Here is a 22,032-nt window from a genome sequence, read left to right on the forward strand (position 1 = left end):
TGCAAGTGAGATTATGTACTCTGTAAATTTTAGGAATTTACTTAAGAATCATTCTATGCCTTTGATGAAATTCATTCCTCAGTGACTTTTATCTTTTTCTTTGGAACTATCACTGAAAGAGTACAGATAAGCTGTAAAAAACCCATGCTAAGACAGCTTTATAGATTCATCCACCTAAGTTCATTGCGGAGCAATGGTTCATTAAGTTGAATATTGTTTGTTAGTCTGCATACTTTCTATCCACTTGAGCTCCTGGGGGTTTGTTTTATTACCATGATTAATTTCAACTGTTTGAGACTTCCCTTTCCCCGACCCCTGATCCCGAGCTCAATCCCATGCTTTTTGTGGAAACCGGGGCAGAGCTGGGAACATAAATCTTTACCTTAGCAATTTTGCTAGCTAGACACAGGCCAACTTTATAATGGGGTGTGTGTGTGTGTGTGTGACAGAGAGAGAGAGAGAGAAACTAAGTTTTTATATAGAATCTCGGGTTTCAAAATACATCTTCAAACTAATGACCTTGTTAAACCAATGATGGAAATTAGGTTAGATCTGGGGATTTTTGGAACTGGTTACTGTGGCTTCTGTTTTCTTCTCTAGGTACAAAGAGGGGAGGCTTGAAGGAACCATGATAAATAGCTTATAAGGTCTTACATCCTATTGTGACACAGGGCTAATTTTATGAAAAGGAAAGGTGTCTAGGAGTCCATTCAGTGTGAACTTAGAGATACCACTCTGTCTTTACACCTGAAAGCGGGATTCAGATGCAGGTGTCTTAGGGAATAGTGGCGTCTAAACCCTCAATCAGCGAATAGAGATTAGATAGCAGTAATGGGGGAAGGCGTGGGTGTGCCGCTCTGCTCTATCTTAGCCTTTGGGGAAACGCACTGACGAGCTATCAAGGGCACATTGCGCTTATAGCTGGATTTTTGTCTGAATTCCAGATAACAAAGCCTGTATTTTAGTTACTCAGAACCATAGTACCAGGGGGCCAATATACCTATTCACAAGCTGTGAGCTCTTCTTGTGACTGAGAATGATTTTCCCGCTACAATATAGCAGGGGACCGCACTTGAGCTGCCGCAGCCTTAGCATTGAAGATACCGCACACCAGGCACACGCCATAATCTCACTCAGTGTTCAGGCTCACACCCGACACTTCCAAGCAGAAGGGAGCACGTGCACCTCTAACATGAGGGCAGCAGGTTTGTTTATATTCTACAAACTGCTGTCATGCATATTAAGACAACTTTTTTTGACATTAAAAAGGATATTTAAAAAACACCTTTCTCCTGAGTAGGCTGGCAGTATAAAAAGTGAAGACTAAGTTTAGCTGCCTATAATAAATTGGGGAACTTCATTATAATACTACTACATAAACCTACTGTATAGTACTAAATAGGGAGTTGAAATATAGTCATAATGAAAGAAAATAATATGCCTGCCATCATCCTAATTGTCTCATTTAATGTAAGCCTCTTCTGTGACCAAAACCAATCCTCCACGTGGTTCTTTAGATGCAAACAGAAGAGAAACACACCACCATTTATTCCACACAGTAGTAATCGGACACTCCATGAGCATTTGGCCTGTCTAGCTTTCCTTTACAAACTTCAGGCTCACTGGGCACTCACCAAACAGCAAAGCAGCCTCCAGCAGAAAGCAAGTCAGTGTTCCATTTTCCCAGAATAAGCACAAAGTGTGCACCATAATGTAGCCTGTGCCTGTTGAACCCTCGTGCCTTCAAAGGAAAGAACGCTGGTGTGCAGAACCCAGAAGGAAAGGTACAGGCTGTGAGAACTCGCCAAACTCCACTCTGCTTTCCCCTAAGAGTGCTGCCTTAATTTTTTTAGGCGAATCAGTTTGGCAACAGAATTCCCCTCCTAGTTCTTCCTTTTGCCTATCTGACTGTCCAGCTCCTGGAAGGGAATAAATAGCAAGGATTCCTCCTTTGGGAAACGCAGTGAAAGCCCCGGAGCTCTCAGGACCGCCCGTGAGTTGCCCCGTGAGAAGGAAGACAGTGGTAGGGCCTGTTTGCAGCTCTCCAGTTTCATCCCCGACAGGGTAAGTCCACGTGACCTCTCATGTTTGGAAAGGAAGGGCATTGAGAACTACCAAATCAAATCTCTTCTTCGAATTGGGGTATGTCATGGAAAAATAGGTCTCATTTCTATTCATTTTCCACTTCAATAACCTTGAGACATTTTCAAGCGTCTTGAGGGTGATGCAGATTGACCACCGTTTGTTCCAAGAGGAGACACCACTGTGCTGAGGCTGAGTGAGGGGAGGGTGAAATACTTATACTTCTTCTTTTGCAAAATATTACGTGTTTGACTAAAAGCTCACAATCGAAAAGAAATAGTTAATTACTTAAATGACACTCTAATGAATTAGGTATAATCCTTCCTGTGATTTCACTTTCTCAAATTATGAAAATGTCATATTCAGGCACCCCGATATTGTCAGCATTTTCAGGTCCTGCTTGAGACAGCATTGGGGATGGGGATTATTTAGGTGACAAAGGGGATTTAGCATGTCCATCTTTCCTGCAAACTGTAATAGCTTCAAGGAGGAAAGCTTATTTCTTCAAAGATCAGGGCAAATTCACCCCTTGCCTAGAAGGTATGCAAAGTCCCTTGAGGATGACATTGGTTCTCCTAGAGGAACATAAAAAGCTACTCTTCTGTATTGCCTCAAGGATGAACACCTGCCACTTAAACACCATATACAGTGTGTTCGTAGTTAAACTTGTCCCAGGGCTGTCTGTTTGCAACCTCATGTTAGTGGGGGGTTTCATGACTCATTGACTTGGGTGGACTGAAGCCCAATCGCTCACCACTGTGCTGTGCGGCGTCCCTCTGGCTTCCCTGCAAGGCCTCTTTACATTTCAGAACCTGCATAAACCCACTGGGTGAGAACCTGGAAATCTGATTTGAGCTGCATCGTGTTTCGCCCCCAAGGACCTATCTAGTGCTGTACCCCATGTATTACTTCTCCTTAAGAGAGCCATGGACATTGTTTTTTAGAAAGGGCAGCCTCCCATCATTTTCATATTTAAATATTAGAATGTATTTACTAGCCTCTAGCTTGCAGAACTGAGAAAGCTTAGTTTGGTATAGTCATGGTAAATCCCAAAACACAGGATGAAGAGACGATCCCAGTGGTCACTGGCGTGGCCACCCACAGTGGCCTTCCTGTGAAGCAGGCAGTTTTCTGTATGCATTTTCTCATCATTTTCTCCGTTTTCTCCTCCTCCTTCCTTTACCCCATGGGAAAGCTGGAGCTGGGACTGTTCTTTGTGTAATGAATTCTCAACAATTATTCAGACATAGATTAGTAAGCTCCCTTGTGACCTTCCTTTGTCCTCTCTCCCTGCCCTCTGGCCATTTCACTGTTCCTGTACATCCAATTAAGAGGGTGGACAGAGGAAATGAAAGGATAGGACCTTCAGGTGAGAAGATCCCTGCTTCTCACTAGAGGTCCTATTAAAAAGATTTGGTGGAAAAACAAGCTATTGTAGTACTGCTGGTCAGCCATGAGGTGTGAAGTATTTTATTCATAAATTCTTCACCATCACCCGTGATGACTAACATCTAAAATGCATTTGAACTACTTTTAACCAGTTGAACAATAAGAAAAATATTTCTCTGGAAGTGCTTGTAAATTTTCAAGTAAGTATACTATTATTGAAGAAAAACTATTAATAAGATGCAATTTTATCTGCTGTTTTCCATTTTGGAATTCTTTCTTCCAATTCGGCTGCTTCCCCTCTATTCATCCTCCCGTGTCTCATGCCCTTTATCCATCCTCTGTTCCCATAGCAACCTGGTCAAGCTGCCTATGTTTTTTCACAAGGGTTTTTGGAATATGGCAATCATGAGACCTTAAAAAGACAATGGTCTAATAGTGTCAGGTACTGTCTAAGACCTGAACGAAAGGCAGGAATTCCCCACAATGTAAACCTGCTTTCTTTTGAAGCCAACTTTCAAAATCCTTTGATGCCTATTTTATCTGTTGTATTAGTATGAGGCAAGTTTTTAAGGTCAAGTACACTATCCAGTGAAAAAGTTCATGTCACTCATATAGAAAAACTATTGATTTGCCTGTAATGTGATATGTTTAACTGTTACAAAATAAAGTATCATAAAAGACACAAAGTGCGAAGGACGTTGAGAGATGGGAGAACGCTTCCAGCTGAAGCAGCTAGCGTCCAGTATCATTTAATTTGTTTAGTTCTCAGCAGTGCTGCCCAGCATCTACTCCTGCCCAATCAAGTCTTCCTTTCTCAGCCCTGTCCCCCTCCCCATCACAGGTAGCCAAGAACATTGAGACGGAGAGTACTGTGTCGGCATTCGTAGAATAAATGCACAATCTCAGCTTGGATATGCAGCAAGTGGGGGCTCTGAGTAACAATAGAGTCTGCTCACAGAATCTATAACCACCACTGTTTTCTGTGACATTCTTTGCGAGGCTGTGGCGCTTACTTAGGGCGATCCACGTGCCAGGCAGGTTGCAAGGCCACCTGCGTTGCTTCTTCATAGCACAGGCCACTGACATTTCCCACATTCTCATCGCTGGCTAAGCCTTTCACTTTACATCCCATGCCTTTAACCTCCTATTCAGATCTAAGTAGAAACCTGTTTGGCAAAAAGGCAGATTATCATCAGTGACATTTGCATTTACAAAGAGGAGGATAAAAGAACACTTGCACTGGCAACAAAATAAAAACAAATGTTTCTCTTCCCTTCCCCTGCAAACTTCTCCTTGGAGGGCTGTTGCTTCACTAGAATTTTAACACTTTCTCGGAAATTGAAAGAAAGGGAAGAGGTAGGTGAATGTGCTGTCACAAAATCAAGGTCAGTGAATTCTTTTAATAGACTGACTGACTATGTGATTTGGGATCATCTTTCTCTTGTGAGCCCAGAGGTGATGAAGTCTCAAGGTACAGAAAGCTTTCTTACCCAAATATATGGGCATATTGGCAATGTTAGGTTTTTACACACATCAGTGTGTGTTTCTACACACATCAATGATCAGTTCTATACTACATCATTTATAACCATAAGAGAGCAAGACCAGTGATTTGGGATTACATGGTAGAAAGTTGTGACAAATCGCATCTGAGAATCCCCTTCATTCTGTCCCATATATTTCTTCCCAGGTACAAGAGGCTTGGATGCAGAGCGGGATGGAAAAGCCCTAGCTCCCAGCATTACCATGAAGCAATAAGATCCTGAAGTTTTTACTAAGAGCAGACTCATTTAAATGAGGGGTCAGCAAACTGTGTCCTGTAGGCCAGATATGGGTCCTTGCCTGTTTTTCTGATACAGTTTATTGGCACACGTTCATGCCTATTTGCTGGGGCTGACTCACGCTACAGAAGCAGAGCTGAATAGTTCCGAGTAGTTGCAACAGATCCTGTATGGTCTAAAGGATTTATGGTGGTTGTTTAACAGAATGCTTACTGAGCCCTAGTTTATACCATTGCTTCATTAGATTACTTTGGGAGAGTTAAGTTTGAGGATACAGAGGAGGGTAGGAAATGCCATTCACTGATGTTGATTGTGTTAACTAAATGAGATTTAACAATGGAAGCAGATTACATGTATTTATGCTATTCCAATTTGTTATTAATTGTGAACATTTCAAAGGAAGTGACTAGCATTTATTAAAAATCAACATTTTCTGGGGACCATGTTAGAAACTTTCCAAAGAGTAGGTTGTTTGAATTTCTTATGCCAAAGAAATTTAGGCTTTCCAGGAGAAGGCGTCTTGGGGAAAAAGAAAAGCAAGCAGGCAGACACACCAAGGGCTAACGTTTCGTGACCCTAGACACTGGAGGGGCAGCCTGCTCCTGTGTAGCCATTTACCTACTGCTCACTAGAGCCCAGAGCCAAAAGGATGGGAACCTTAGTCCCCCAGTTTGAGATGTGTTTTCCCTACTGTGCGAGGTCAAAGCCGATGCCCTTGGAGGCACTCACTGTAGCTCCCTTATGTGTGCTCCAAATGGGAGTGCCTCTAAAACAGAATGTGGGAGAGGAAGGTGAACCAGGCAGGCTCGTGCACACACTCGCCCAGCAAAGCACTGCCAGCACCATGGGCACGGGGTGGGGGGGGGGTGCGCTTGGGCAGTTGTTTTCTTATCGGTGACGAATTAAAAACCGTAGACTCTCACAACCAGAATGGATTAGAAAGTGAATGTGGTATGGCCTCTGGGAACTGCGTTTGTAGAAGAGAAACAGGAATAACGGACATCAGTTGTTGAGTCAGGAGGGCCCTGCAGATCCTTTGAGTCCCTGCCCAGTGTTCTTTTTTAACACAAATTTTGTTTTCTGGGTTAGTTTACAGAAAAAATTTTTTCTGAGTTTTTATTTGTTTTTTAGAGAGGGAAAGGGAGAGAGAGGGGGAGAGAAACATTAATGTGTGGTTGCCTCTCGCATGCCCCCTACTGGGGACCTGGCCAGCAACCAAGCATGTGCCCTGACTGGGAATTGAACTGGTGACCTTTTGATTCCTAAGCCAGCACTCAATCCACTGAGCCACACCAGCCAGGGCTGTTTTCTGGGTTAGTTTTTCATTCTTGTCCCCACGCTGTTCAGAAAGTGAATTTGCTGTAGTCATGGTGCTCATGTTATAAATGAGACATCTCATTCTTTTTCAAAGTTGCTGGGAAATAGTCATATTACTTTTATTCCTGTACATTCACTTTTGCATTCTTACATTTTCAATATATGTCCTTTCAAGGGTCTATTCTTTTCAGGCCCTCTGGCTCTGCAAATTCTGTTTTCTCTTGCGGCAATGCCTCCTCTCTTGATTTCCCTCTGTGAACCTGACTGCTTTCTAGTTGGGCCCTTCCCTCTTGGATTCTGAATCCCAACATTCTGTTCTTTCTTGAATATCCACCCTCCCTTTCAGAGATCAAAGAGTCAGGTGAAAAGAAAGAACAAAAAATGGAAATGACAGAGCAAGCCAAACAGTAAGGAAATAGGGCTTTGCCTCAAAAGAAAAAACAACAGTACCAAAGAAAAGGGAAATAAGTTGGTTCTGGCAAAACTTGTTCTCTTGTCTGTTCATTCTGGGGCATGCAAGGTGGGGTAGGGAGAGGGAGATATTATGTGTCAGTGCCTTCCCTGCGAGGTGTCCATCGAGTGCAGCTAAAACCTGCCTGCCCCGCACTGCTGCTCCGGAGAGCATTGCCCCGCTTCTTCCCATCTGATGTCATAAGGCCTGTTAGGAATCTCCGTTCTACTCTCGGCTCAACTGCAGTGTTAGAGCAGTAATGAGTGGTGGCAGTTTAAGCAGCAGACTCATTCACAGTGCCTAGGCATACTTTTGCTTGTTGAATGCCCTCTGCCAACTTCCTTGGCCATATTGAGGTACCCACTTTTGCAGGCTGAGCTTGTCCCCATGAAGGGTAAATGATGCTTCAGGTTACCTGCTGGTAGGGAGGGCGTTGGAGAAACTTGCTTGTTCGTTTCTCCATCTCATAGTCTCACCTTAGGATCCCTCACAAGCACTAAGGTGACCTAGTCCGAGGCTTGCATTTGTGTGGCCCAGTTAGCAATCCTGGGGATCGACCAGGACTAAAGTAGCACTTTGAGTAATGTCTCCCCACCAAAGGCAGAGTGGGGTGGCAGGAAATGCCACGCACAGTGTTGTATTCCTGCACTTTTCCTTTTACTTAGTTGGCCCTCTCATGAAATGTGGCCGAGGGATGAACGAGAGCAGAGCCTGGAAGGCACAGGGATCCCCCCAACCCACGTCATCTGCGACAGCTCTTCGAGTAAAATCCTCTTTCGGAAGCTGCCCCACTTACCTGTTGATGCTGTTTTTCTGTGCCAACATCTGCCAGTCCTTGCCTTTGGCATTGGGGGTATCAAATGTCGCACAAATCCGCTGTCTGATGGAATAGGGGATTTTGAAGGCTCTGGGGCCGGTCTGCGCAGGGAAAGCGCTGTCCTCTTGTGCAAAGAAAGTGATGGTTTCCCTTTCACTCTGAAACAAAGCAAGGAGAGCATGATCGGATCCAGGCGGAAGCATTACTGCTCAATGCTTTCCTTAAGAAAATCTGTGTTAACACACATGCATGACGTGCTTGCCTATTGTTATAACCCCTAGAAAATACATCGACAAGCTCCTCTCCCTCTTAAAATATTAGATAACTTCTCAGTAGCCTAGTATATTGTGTACTGGAGATTTATAACAGCATCTTGCGCTCAGGGAAGTCACAACACTCAGCTTTCTACATCTGAGGATATATCAGGTGAGAGCAGAATTAGTCTTTTTTGTTTGTTTGTTTGTTTGTTCTCAGGGATAGATCTAGAATCAATAGGATGAAACTACCAAAGAACAGATTTCAGTTCAGTGTACGGAATGGCTCTCCGACAGGGCTGACCGAAGGTGAATGGGCTGATGGCTGGGAAGCCACACGTCAGAGAAGTTACCGGGGGTGGGAGGTGGATTGTACCCTGATCATCTTAAAGTTTATTTTTTCCCCAGTCCTAAAGTTATGTGATTGTATGGTAAAAAACTTCAGCCTTGTTTTAGAAATACATTGCTTTGGTAAAATGAGCCGGACAGGAGTCAGTGATGAGGTCTAGACTAGTGTGTGGAGAGGGGCAGGCTGGAAGGTTCTGCCTGCTGTCTGCCCACCCTGCCTTGGATTTGGGGTTATTCAATGAGGATCTGTTACTTCAGTACATCATAGCAATCGGGTCATCTATCCAACGTGGAATCACACAAAAGTTGGTCACACTGGAGTGGATGTTGACAAGTTTATGCGACTAACCATGTGAAGGCCTGCAAAGGACTTGATTGACTCACTCCCCTGATTATGATAGGTTGCAAGACAAAGGGGATTCTGCAGATGTCTTGTAATTGAGGTCCTTCAAAAGTTGACTGATCAGGAGATTTTTCCTGGGTGGGCCTGACTTTTTTAGGTGGCCCTTAAAAAAGAGAAGAGGAGGCTCTTCTCTGGAGTTCTCTCCTGCTGGCCTGAAAGAAGACAGCCAGCCATGCTGTGAACTGTGGGAGAAAGGGGCCGGAAATGAGGCTGGACATGACGGTGCTCCCTGGGAGCTGTGCCCCCACCCACCAGTCAGCAAGGGCATGGGAACTTCGGGCCTATCGCTGCAAGAAACTGCGTTTGCCCCACGACCTGAGTGAATACGCTTGGAGAAGGGCTCTGAGCTCCCGCTGGAAGCGTGTGTCCTGCCACAGCCTTGTGAGGCAGCCGTGCCCAGGCTATGATCTAAAACAAAACATGGGGCAGTAAATGGCAGTTGTTTCATGCTGTTCAATTTGTGGTAAATTTGTGATACGGCAAAAGAGAGCTAATGCAAAGGGAAATTAAAATGTCAAATCTGAGATTGGGCTGAGTCTACTTAGGACTGTTTAAACCCCAAGAAGATGTCCTTTGGGTGAGGAACTTGTCCTCTTGGCTGTCCTTCAAGTAAGCACAGGCCTTTCATGAACTGCCCTGTGATCCTACCCTTATTCTTCAAATCATTACACATCTTCCTGCTGAGGGCACCAAGCCATGGTGGCCCTTTTGTGGCTAGTGCCTAGGCTCACACAGTTATAAACCTTCAGAGTTGATGAGTCCTACATCCTCAAAAATGTAATTGAGGACACTGGCTCATGCAGGGATCTTATTAATGACTGACCATGCGTTTTGTCTTTCTATAACCATTTAACAGAATTACATTTTGAGGGCTGTGTTTGGGAAACAATGCCTTCACCCAACATTTCCAAAAGGGTATCTCAGGCTATGTTCCAAGAAAGAGCTGTCCCATGGTCAAATCCATTTGAGAAATGCTGCATATTTTATCTTCTTTTTGGAAAATCAAAGCACATGTTATCATATTAGAGAGATTCTACTCTTTGGTGTTAGTTCCCTTCCCTGGAGTACTACACAACAATGCCCATAAAAAGTCTTCCAAGAATTTGCAGTTAGCATAGGGTAATAAAAGCATGGTTTTCAAGGTCAGAGTATGAGTTTGGTCTTCTAGCTCAGTGACCATGGGTGCTGCATGACCTCTGTCAGCCACACCTTCCTAATCAGTCTTATGGCATTTTTCATAGACTCCTGAGAGATTAGGAAATTTGGTAAAAGTCACCTGGGTGGTGTGTGATGTAGCTACAACCAGAATCTGATATCCTAATACCTACACAAGGACTCATTTCACTGTGTCATCCTGCTTCAAGACAAGTACCAAGAAACCCACAGAGCCGGGTGTTAAGAAAAATGCTCTCTGAGTGATACTTGGCATCATGCTTCAGGAATTAAGAATCAGAAAGCCATCAAGGAAAAGGCACTGGAGTTGGCCTTGAAGGATGGGTAGCTATTGATTGAATAAAAATTGAGTGGATAAGTCATTATTTTAGGCAGAATAGAGAATTCCTTTCTGATATGTTGTATAGTTATAAAATAAACCAAATCTGGCTTCTTACTGCATACAGTAGGTTACAAGATATATTGCTTTTTAAAAATCATAGTTTATAAAATTCCTTCTAGCTTTTAATAAAATGCAAGTCAAGTAGGAGCAGTTTTCTTAAATATTTCCTGATTTAAGGCAGAAGAATGTCCTTAGAGAGGACGATAGAACCTAGGGATAGAGGGATAAAAGTGATTCTATGCGGGAAAACATGGTAATTACGATAAAATGGCACCAGACGTGTTCACACATGAGAAGCTGAGAAGGTGGCTTGCCAGTGACGCTGGAGACATGGAAGTATTCACGCCGAAGGACTGTGGGGGAGAGAGCTGGCTGCTGGAGGCCCTGACGGCATCTGCGAACTGACCGAGTGCACCAACCCCTATCTTTATTGGTGGTAGAAAAAAAGACCACCTGGATAAATAAGAGCCTTCGGAATTAATTGAATACAATTTGAAGGTGAATGAAATATTATGAAACTAACTAAAAATAAGTGTTTCTATTTACTACCCTTTACTAAGTGGACCCCCATTTCCTTGATAGTTTCCAAATTTAAATATTTTCCATGCATAAAGATGATACTTTATGTAACATTTATGATGCATTCTAAAAGACATCTGGGCCAAGTAATAAGAATCCTGTAGATACACCACTTTTTCTGATTGTTTAAATATTCAGAGGAACAGTAGGTTTTCGTGCTCTGCACATCTGAGATAAGCAGCTGCTACCTGGTTAGCTTGGGAGTTGTAAATCAATGGGAAATTCTGAGTATTCTGTTTTGTAACAGACAAATCATCCCCAACTTCTACCACTTTTGGAAGAAAGATAAGAGAAATTGCTTGAAGGGAAAATTGTAACAAGTACTATTACAATTTGGAGTTGTTTCTACTAAAAAATATATTATTCAGTAATATTACATTAATAAGGAATGATGGAATAAGTTACTTGAATTTTCTTCTCTTCAATATTGCCAAAATTATTTTGCTTTTGTCCACAATTTTTAGATAGATGATACCATTGCTTTGTAGAGTATCAATTGGTGATAATCATTAGTTAATTCAGTTTGGTTAAATTTGAGGAGAACCAGCCTACCTCTAAAGACTGACATAATGGCCACTTTAAGAACAGAAAAGATGTACTAACTAGATCACTGAAATAATTTTTAGCGTGAGAAGATATGCATGGTTGTGTTTATCTTGAAGATAAGAGAGGCATGGGAGCATATGGGGGGTGTGAGGCTTAGCATACAGAACCAATGCCTTTAATGAGAAAATAAGAATAATCACTGCATTTAGATATTTAAAGTCAATATTATTTTGTATACATCATATTATATATAACATTCATTATGTATACATATGCATATATGTATCGCTTTTACCTCTCATGGTTCCATTGTTAAATCATGAAATGGCAACACTAAGATAATCCATTAAAGTAAGGTGGAAATTGGGAGCCTTAAACCTAAATATGCAGGGACTTTTGGAGGAAGGGAGATATTAAAAATGTATTTTAACAAAATCTTTTAAAATCTTCAGAAGTTTTAGGTCTTTATCATTATAATTTTATTATTAACCAATAAAACCCTATTACTAACTTATTAAAACTACCCAATGCAGCCTCTTTCAGCCTAGTGGCCATGAAATATACAATTTAACAACTGATCTATTACTCCTGATTGATACAGACCTATATGTAGAATGTATCCTACTTTCTCCCCAGGTAATCCCAATTTTTCAGCACTTTATATATCTTCACTTTTTCTCAAACCATCTACCACAAAGACCAAGTCATTTTTAAGAAGGAGATTGTTTTTGTTCATCAGATATAGCACCAGGCGTGTGCTTTTCCAAGGAGTGAGACAGCCCAGGGTTGGAAGGACCTGGAGTGATCATTCAATCCAGACATCTCTTGGCAGGACGACCTATACATGGGGAAATCAGTTCTATTCTTCAAGATCTACAGAATGAACTCTTATTTTAGCCCATCACACAAATAGTTACATCTCATCCTTCTACAGTTTCAAGGAAAGACTACCCCAAATTTCATGTTCTTTCATACTCAAAGACAGAATCGCTGGTGCTGTGATGTGTGTTACTAGTGCTGAAGTCTCCAAAGAGATGGCTTACATTATGGACAAGGCCAAAGTTAGGACTGCTAAAGTAGACCTCCTTGACTGGGATCCTGAAGCAGCATTGTATGGAAATCCAGTCTTTGATCTTGAGGTCAGGCATCTCAGTAGGGAACTCTGGCTACCCATCCTATTTGCTCTGTGACCTTGGATATGAAGTTTGACCTCTTTGAGACTGTTGTAGCATGTAAAATTGTCATAGTATACCAATCCACAGAGTTTTGATGGTTGTATGTGAAAGCCCATGAAATGGTGCCTGGAAATAGAGCAGCTTTCAAAAGTTCTTAATTTTCTTCTCACATAAGAAATTATAACAAATTAGATTTGCCTAAGAAATGCAGTTTATTCCAAAGAGCTGAAGATGTGCTGGGCTGGATTCCAGCAGTGACACTTGAAGCAATTAATAAAACGATCCTTACAGGATCAGAAGGGCTCATAAAGTTTCTAAAATGCAGGAGCCTACAAATTGGATGACTGTAGTCCAACACTGAATATCTAAATATTATTCACATACTTGCCTCCTTTTATAAAGAGATACTGTGATGTTATCTTCTTCAAGGCATTTCAGAGTGATTGTAAACTTTGTGAAGCATTAAAAAAGGAATTGGAGAGTAAAGGATAAGATTTTGTTTATTAGCTCATTTTTCTTTCATGCACTCCAAGGATTTATTTAAGCAAGGAGCAAAGGTACCAGGATGTATCAGCTCAATCACATTCCTTTTACATAGATATCCTGTAATGGCAGAAGTTGATCCTCAATATCTGAGTGCCTTAAAAAATCTTTTAAACTTAGAATTCTTAAGTTGATCTGTTGACAGACCCTTTGGGCAACGTGCATCAGAACCATCTTTATTTTCTGCCTTTTCCTGCTCGCTTCTGAATACCGGAAGGAAAACTTTAGTTTTTCTTTGGTTTTTATTTTAAAACTTTAGTACAGTTTTTATTTTACTTTGAAATGTATTGTCTTAAATATGCCATGACTGTTCAGGAAAGATACTCTAAAAATATCCTACCTAGGTTTCTGGATATACCTTCCCCATCAAAACTACTTTAGCACATAATGCTAATTGGCGATAATGCATGCAAATACTGTATAAACATGTCAGTGAAGACAGCTATCAATTTTGAGGCACAGTCCTTTGGAAAGCCATCCGCTCTTCAGAAAAACTGTTCGGGGAATTAGCAATATTCATTTTGCATGAACAATGAATGGAAATGAGAATGGAGGGAAGTGATAATGCTATGAGGCTACAAGTTTTCAAAGAAAATACCCCCTGAAGTTGAGATGTATGTATACATAGTGTGTTAAACCTTCTCCCAAGCCAAAATGATTTGCATATATTATTTATATATTTACACAAAATATGTATGTGTGCATAAATGTGAATACACACACGCATTCTACAGTTGAACAGTAACATGTATGTTTTTTTCTAAACTAGCCAGGGATTAGAATTGCGAAACAGAAGCATCATGTGCCTCCCCTGATTCTACTCAGCTCTCTCTCCATCCACTCTCAAATAACCACTGGAGGGTGGGATGCCAATCAGAATCATGGCAGGTGTCAGGTACCTTTTTTTAAAAAAGGTTTTATTTATTTATTTTTAGAGAGGGGAAAGGAGGGAGGCAGAAAGGAAGAGAAACATCAATGCGAGAGAGCAACATCGATCCGTTGCCTCTCGTTCTCGCCCCGACTGATGGTGGAACCGGCAACCCAGGCATGCGCTGCACCCAGGAATTGAACTGGCAAACTTTCACTTTGTGGGATGATGCCCAGCGATCTGAGCCACTCCAGTGAGGGCAGCTGTCTGTTATCCTTTAGCGAACGTTCCCTTTGGCTCCCCGTCTAACTCTGCCCTTCAGTAGCGATATGTCATTGGACAAAGTCCTTCCCCTCTTTGCACTTCTCATTCCACAAAGTAAGAAAATGGATTAATATCTACTCTGTCTTACTGTATTGATGAATCTCGGTTTCATGGACATGGGGATGTGCAGAACCTTGAGCCTGGAGGGTCGGCAGAGGCCCTGATAAGAAATAACGCAAATGGGGCCAACTGACTCCTGGAGAGCTAGTCAGAAGCAACAGAAAGCTGCCCGGTGGTATCCTTGTGTCTCTTTCTGGCATGTGCATGTCTCACCTGTACCATTGGCTAATAATGAATTTCAGCTGCTATTCTGATGCAGACACTGGCCCACCGTGTCTGCGTCATTTTGGATGAAATGAGACATTCACATGGACTACCGAGTCCAGTGGAGGAAAAGGGACAGCATGGCTTTTCTCTCAAGGGGAGCAAAAGCCTCAGCCCTTCCTCCAATGAGCTTTTATTGTCTTACTGGGCACATTACAAGAAGGTCCTCATTAACTATGCACAAGCTCTCTTTAGGTGGTTACCTCATACAGAAAACAAAGGAGCCAATGCTGCTAATCACATCACAGAAGAGGGATATTTGCAAATGAAAAGGCAGAAGTAGTTGAACCAGTTACATTCATCCTTGGAAGGTTTAGCATGAATTTTAGGAAGTTGCTTTGCAGTAAATGTCCTCAATTCAGGCTGAGGGAATTTTAGCAAAAAGTAAGACTCAGCAAGTGGCCTAGGTACGTACATTGCAGGCCTGATTCCCCATGGGAGAACCCATACATGGGCGTGGGTCCTGTGCATCTCCGAGTGGGAGCTGGGCCCATGCCACACAGAACAGTCTACTGCACTATTCCAAGCCTACCGTGGACTATTATTAGATTGCTGGTGGATTTCTGAATAAACAGCTCTGTAGCAGTCCTTCCCCAAAGGTCCCTTCACAGATCCTAAGTTCTGATGCATTGTTTTCATGACCAGTGGTGAGCTCAGTTTAATCTGAAGCCTGAGAAAAAGTTTCTTCTCCCTTATCAATAATGAAGATTACAAGAGTTGAATGACAATGAGTGAGATGGTCAGTTTTCAAAAGGTAGAGTTGCCAGAGAAAGTAAAAGCCAAATGATTTGTCCAATCAGTAATGAGGGGTAAAAGAGTACACTTTGAAGCTCTTTCCAGCTCCCTGTATAGCACGACTGTGATAGGTGTATTACTCTAATTGCCCTTTAGACATGGGGTCAAGAGGCCTGTAGACCAAGGACTCACCTCTAGGATTGATGTCTGCACTTGGAGGATCTGTTCATGGCCTTTGAGCTGCCGGATGCAGATTTTGCAGGACAGCTGGGTGGTGGTGGGCGTGTAGCGCTCCAGGGAGAAGGCACAGTGCAGGGGCTGCCAGTTGCTGCACCACACGCGGGAGAACGGGACTTCCTGCGGGGAGAAGGGGGAGAGAAGAGGGCTGTGGCGTGCAGCGCCCGGCTGAGATGAGTGGAGAACAGGAGCGACTTAATAGCAATAATTATGATGGTGATGACGATGATTGCAGCAGAGGTAATTGCCTAAGTGACTTTGGTGGAATTGTAGAAATAATGTTCCAGCATATGCCAAGCAGTACAAAAGTAATTAATGTCAATTCCAATGGATAACATTCAGATTCCAAAAACACACTGCAAGAGCTCAGATTTCACTTGGTGACACAATTAGAAAGAATGCCATCAAACATGAATCATAATGCTTTTCCATTTAAAATGTATTCTTAGAGCACACCTATGGTCCATCCTTCAACCTAAGCCTGGGGTACGGTTTCCTTTCTCACATAAATGCATATTATGCTAAAGAACTAATTGACCAGCATTTGTCCCCATACCACACACTCATGCTTAATTGTATACACAGAACACAATATTGCTAATGTATCTAGCATAAAAATTATACCTGCTGCAAAATCACATCCATATACCCACATTCCAGAGAGACAGACACACACCGGGCCGCCCCGCAGCAGGCTGGTTTGCCAGCTTCTCATTCAATTACCCATTCCACAGTGCTGTGTGTGCTGCCTGCTAATGCCCAGGCATTATACTGGAGAAGCCATAAGAAACAATAAGAAATTAGGTTCGGTCCCTACTCTCCAGGGACTTAGAGACAACTGAGTAGCAAGAAATAATTTTTACTAAATGAGGGGGGACATTGTAAAATCTGTAGAGATCACCCTCTATCTATCCCCTTACCAGTTCGTGTTTGCCACTGAATGGACTGTGCCCGGGTCCAGTGGATACCCTGAAGTCAGAATATCAGAAACTGATATACTTTCATCTACTACAAAGTCTCATGACTACTTGAATTGGGCTGGGTCCTTGGCAATGATTCTGCATGTCCAGTCTCTCGTAATGTTAATCCTTACCTTTCTTTTTCTCTCCTCTCATTAATTTGCACCTTTATCTGTTGCCATAAATACAGATTCCTCTGATACTAACATTGGAAGATAGTCTGGAAGTTGAAACTCTGAAGTGTGATTGGTAATGAAGTCAGTGTGTATTATGAGACCACGGGCCATGATTAAAATTCAGTCTGCTCACTTTGAGGAACTATGAGTTACCCAGTTATTCTTGAGCTCTGCTGCACACACTTGTGGTTTACTAATTTTCATGATGGCAGTGTCACAGAGCCTGAGTTTGGATAGTCCCTGGTGGCGGGGAGGCAGGGGAGGGGGTGGACTTTAGGTTGCTGCACACCTGAAGACAGGAGAGCCAGCTCGCAGGGAGTATGAGAGGGAAACTCAAGCATTAACCCCATATCGCAGCAAGAAATGTAAGCACTGTGCGTTTTTGTTCATGTGTTTGCTCTTAATCCTGAATCAAGGGAAAGGCAATGAACCTTTGTCTTGAGAGGTAGAAACACGGACTCAGAGAAGGTCTCCATGTGCGATACTGTGTAGTGTTTCATTGACTTCAATCTTGTGCAGGATTTGGGCTGTTAGGACGCAATGCTGCTTTGCCTTTCTCAGTTCTCCCCTGCAGGGCGGGGGCTGGAAGCCTGAACACTCCATGTCCCAGATGCCCTAGTCAGCAGGGAGGTCACATTCCCATCCTGCCCCTCAGGGTCACTTGTGCTGGACTTGGACAGTAGAGGAAGAACCGAAGCCACTACCGCCCCTCTGACATCAGCAAAGACCCAACGGCCTTGGCTGTGAGCACACGTGAGCTTTGCAGCAGCTTCTGGACACTCCCCTCCCTGAGAGCCGTCTGCCTCAGCACTGTCTCCTGAAATTCCTGAACCGCTGGTTTCCTGGTCTCGTGGGTGGCTTTCTCTGACCCTGGCTCTCCCAGGCTTTCTGGAGGTTCTGTGAGCTCACAACTCCCTGAGCTGAATTTCTCCTTGTTTGAAATGGCTTAAGTGGTTGCTGTTTTCTTGACCAAAACTATTCTCTAGTTAGACTCCAGTGGATTTGAAGAAGTTCTCTCAGGAACTGATGTAAGGTGGACAGCACTGAAAGGTGCCACGGATGGGATCCACAGAGACTGTCCTCTTCTAGGGACACGCTGGGAGAAGCACTAAGCTAATGGCCACTAAGGGAGCCCTGGCTGGGCCATGACTTGCTTATACCACCAGCAGGCCAGCACAGGCCCAAGGAATGGAGTTGTTTTTCTGCTTTCTTCCTCTACAGAGGCTTTTATTGATGATCTCATCTTGGTAGACATGGCAACAGAGGGCACTTCTGATTGGTGCACCTGCCAGCAATGTTTAGGGGAAGTCATTTTCCCTAAAACACCCACAAATGACTGCGCCTGCACAAAATCCTACCCCTGATAAAAATAGCATGTGTTCACAAGTCCTGCCATTTCTTCCCCTGGTCCAGTCTGACCCTTTTCCTGCTTCTCTTCCTGATCCTCCACCTGTTTTGCAAAGCACAAAACCCTTACCTCATATTTCAGCCTCCAGCACTTCTTGTCTGCCTGCTGAGCTCTTAAAGGTCCCAACTGCTCATACATGCCCAACTGCCATCTCTCTGTGGAGGACTCCAACAATTACCTCTCTGGTACTTATTTCATTCCCGCCCATCACTGGCATTATAGGCCTAACCACTACAAGTCACGTTAGTTGGCCTTTCCTTTGGCAACTCTACCTTTTGACAACTGATTATCGCCACCTCACTCTCACTGGCCTGCTTTTACAATTTTCCTGTCTCCATTTATGGTCCTTTTCCCTCACCTCCCATAGCAAACCTCAGGAACCCAGCCCCTGGTCTTCCTGCCTCCAGTCTGCACGGCGCAGAGGTGACGAGGGGGCCAGCGCCTCCCTGAAGAGGTGAACAGAAAGCAGGTGATGGGTGCTCTTCAGGAAACAGCATGGTGGTCTCTGTTTTACCTCTGATAATGAGTGGGGGGCACCCCTGTGACCAGACCACCTCTCATGACAAGATTCCTTTGCTGGGGTGGCGGCACAGAGAACAGCCCCTTGATGCCTGCCGTGCTAAACACGGCCCCCTGCCGGGCCCTCAAGAGCTTCCCTCACCTGTTGCCCTATTCGCTCTTCATTCTCACGTTCATAGCCCTCGAAGGAACGCTCTTCTGCAAACCAGTCAATGTGTACAGAGTTACTCTGCACCACACCCTTCAGTGAGAGTTAACGATAACCTAGGTCTGTGTGAATAAGCAGTTTTACATAATTAAGGTGGTTTTGCCTTACTAACCTAGCTGAGGTAGCTTTTGTCTTCTAAACCTGAAATTTGATTCATTACATTGTAATGTAAGCTCTTGGATTGGCAGGGCCAGAGAGAGCTGGACTCAAGGTCCAGTTCTGAAGCAAACCTATGTTTTCTGTAGTGGGTGTGAATCTTAGGTAAAGCTACCTCTCCCTCACCCCGCAACGACGCTGACCGTTTATTGGAAACTGTCTTCTCTGGCATCACTGCTAAATTTCTCACATATTTTCTTGAAAACACTAGAAGAAAGGTAGGAGAAGAATGCCCACTGCAGAAATAATCTGTCCTTGCCTAAAGATATGAGAATCAGCACGCAACACAAAAATCCTTTTTTCTTTTTCCATTTCACTGCACACAACCAAGGCACTTGAAAAATCTGATTTTATGACAGTATCAAAAGAACATGTTTTTTCTTTGACTTGAGTGGCAGCTGCCATTAGTGCTCAACAAAACATTAAAAAAATAGAATTAGAAGCACTGTGATTAGTGTGCTTTCAGAGCAATCATCTCTCCTTTCATTTATTCCAAAAAAACAAAACAAAACCAAAAAACACCAAGATGCTCTCTGAGCTGAGAGGAATTATGGGGTAAGAAATAGGGGAGGACAAAGGGGGGCAAAGGTATGCATGTTTAAAGAATTCCGGAAATGTTTTCTTTTGATTCCCTTTGTAATTAGGTTCCTAGCAGATGGAGAGAGAATGTACATCGCGTCCCAGCAGGGGAGAGTCACTGGGTTCGCCAAGCCACAGAGCATGCTGGAAAGACAGCTGCTTTTATCCCGGGGAGGTGACAGCCTGATGCTGTGTACTGGAGGATTTAAAAAATTAATTAATATTTTATTGTAAGTTGTTTATTACAGCTCCTCCACTCCACAGTCAGCAAGGACTAAATGAAACCACGGTTAAGTGGCGCGCAGGACTCGGGAACCTGTTGAGAGCAGAGATATTTACTTCCAAGGGGAGGGTTTCTGAATCTGTAGAGGGGGCGATAGCATGACCCTAACTGTGGCAGAGTCTCTAAAAACGCCTGAGATGAAAGGGGGTATGATTCATTGTTGATTTTGGGAAGACTAACATTGTGGGCCTCATTTGTTCTTTGAAATCAAAGTTGATGGATACTTTGCAACCACATCGAAGAACTCACACCACCTCCTCTTTCCTCTCACACACCACACCTGGCTTCACACTCAGCAGGGCTGTAGCACAGCATCCCATGAAGTGTAACCCTCCAGAACCTCCACCAACAACGTTTAAAAGCCAGCTTGTCCTCCTATACAGAGGCTCTCGTCCCAGAGCTCTGGGCCTAGCCTTGAATCCACAGCACTCGAAACACATTTCTCCCGTGGTTGGCTGGTATCTGACAGAGCGCGTGTTCTCTGCACTAGAAACCTCCCAGGCAAGTACCTCCCTGGGGCAGCCCACTTTTCCCAGAAGAAAACAGGAATGTTTCTTAAAGTAGGCCTTGGGTACCAACTGGAATATGTTGATTCCCAGATTTCTGATTTAAAGTGAGAGAAAGGAAGAGAGGAATAAGAAGACAGGATGCCACAGGTCTTCCATGTACGAGGTTGGAAGATGAGAGGAAATGGCAGGGAGACTTACCAGTTGTAGGAGGGACCCATAAATGATGTCAGAAATGGTCATGGGAGTTTCTGTCTTTTGGTAGCTCTGTTAGTTTCTGTCCACTAAGTCCTAATGCAAAGCCATTCTCTATTCTGCATGCCGAGTATGTCGGTGCACACAATGTGCTACGTGAGGTTCAAGCAGGCTAAACACAAACCCTTTCCACAGTATGGCCATCCGATGCCCCGGAGCAAACTCAGCATGGCCATTTAAGACCGGCACCGTATGTATTTGCACAAGCCGTGGGATTTTCGGTGATGACGGGGCAAGAAAATTGGTGGCAGGGGTGGTGGGGATAGAGGGGGGAATAAAGCAGAAAGCCATTTGTGGGTAAGAAAATGAAGTGGAAACAAAAACTCAGCAGCAAGCCTCATGGTGCAGAGAAAATTAAATTGTTTCTCAGCCTTCCAAGACTCTTTCAAATTATGCTGAATTACAGAAGGCAAATATTTATACATGTTCACAACCTCCATGCAATCCAGCCCGTCCCAGCAGTAAAGCTTGTTGGGTTTCCCGAGAGCCAATGCCCTTTAGCTCTGCCTGGCTCTGCTGCATCCTCTGGGGTCGGCAAGCGTTTAGCCTCCCAAGCCTTTTCTGCCCAGAGTTCCCTCTGGAACCCCTGGTGTTGGAATTAGTGTTTAAGTGCTGCCGAAAGGTTATGTTTCTGTCACCTGATTTTTGATCTCCAGGTGTTAAACTTAATAGTTACTTTGGACTGAGTCACTTGCATGAGATCCAGGGAGGTGACAACCTTAAACCTATAAAGGTTAATACAGAGGAATTTGCATGACTATTAGTGCTTGTTTTAATAATGCCCTGATGTTCAGTTTCAACCAGAAACTTTGAATACTGCCTTCTGGGAAAAAGGGACACACAGGCCTGCCTAGAACATCTTAAACAATATATTTATTCACAGAAAACCTCCCTCCGTGAGGAAAGATGCTGAATGTGCCAAAAAGAAATTGTTCAGAGCTGTGAGAGAAGTTATTATTCCCTCAAATGCACTAAAACTGTACATAAAGGGGCAATTCCCAGGGTAATGAGAAGCCTGGAAAGTAAATAGGAAAATGTAGCTTGTTCAATTTGGAAATTCTGAATCTCAGAAGTTGAAAGGGTTGGCAGTGCAACTTTTTTGAACTCTTATGGTGCAATCAGGGTTTTTCTCTTTGTGACTTGGCTTACATAACTTGTGGAAGTTTTTTTTGTTTTTGTAATGAATGCTGCCAGGATAGAAAGGTTAAAAAACCCAAAGGGCTCTCTGCATGGTATGTTGATGAGGAGAATGAGG

General features: G+C 43.4%; 1 protein-coding gene across 4 annotated transcripts in view; it reads right to left on the reverse strand.

Moving 5' to 3' along the window:
• Positions 1-22,032, reverse strand: part of UNC5D (unc-5 netrin receptor D) — a 484,491-nt gene that overhangs the window by 10,320 nt on the left and 452,139 nt on the right. For all 4 annotated transcript variants that reach the window (XM_045821390.1, XM_045821389.1, XM_045821388.1 and 1 more), the window contains 2 exons: positions 15,684-15,848; positions 7,817-7,995 (listed from right to left, as the gene is read on the reverse strand). In XM_045821390.1, the coding sequence (XP_045677346.1) occupies positions 7,817-7,995; positions 15,684-15,848 (344 nt within the window). The remainder of the gene's footprint in view (positions 1-7,816; positions 7,996-15,683; positions 15,849-22,032) is intronic.

Source organism: Phyllostomus hastatus, unplaced genomic scaffold (genome assembly GCF_019186645.2).
Source record: "Phyllostomus hastatus isolate PE091 unplaced genomic scaffold, TTU_PhHast_1.1 phas_scaffold_46, whole genome shotgun sequence".
NCBI classification, from domain to species: domain Eukaryota; kingdom Metazoa; phylum Chordata; class Mammalia; order Chiroptera; family Phyllostomidae; genus Phyllostomus; species Phyllostomus hastatus.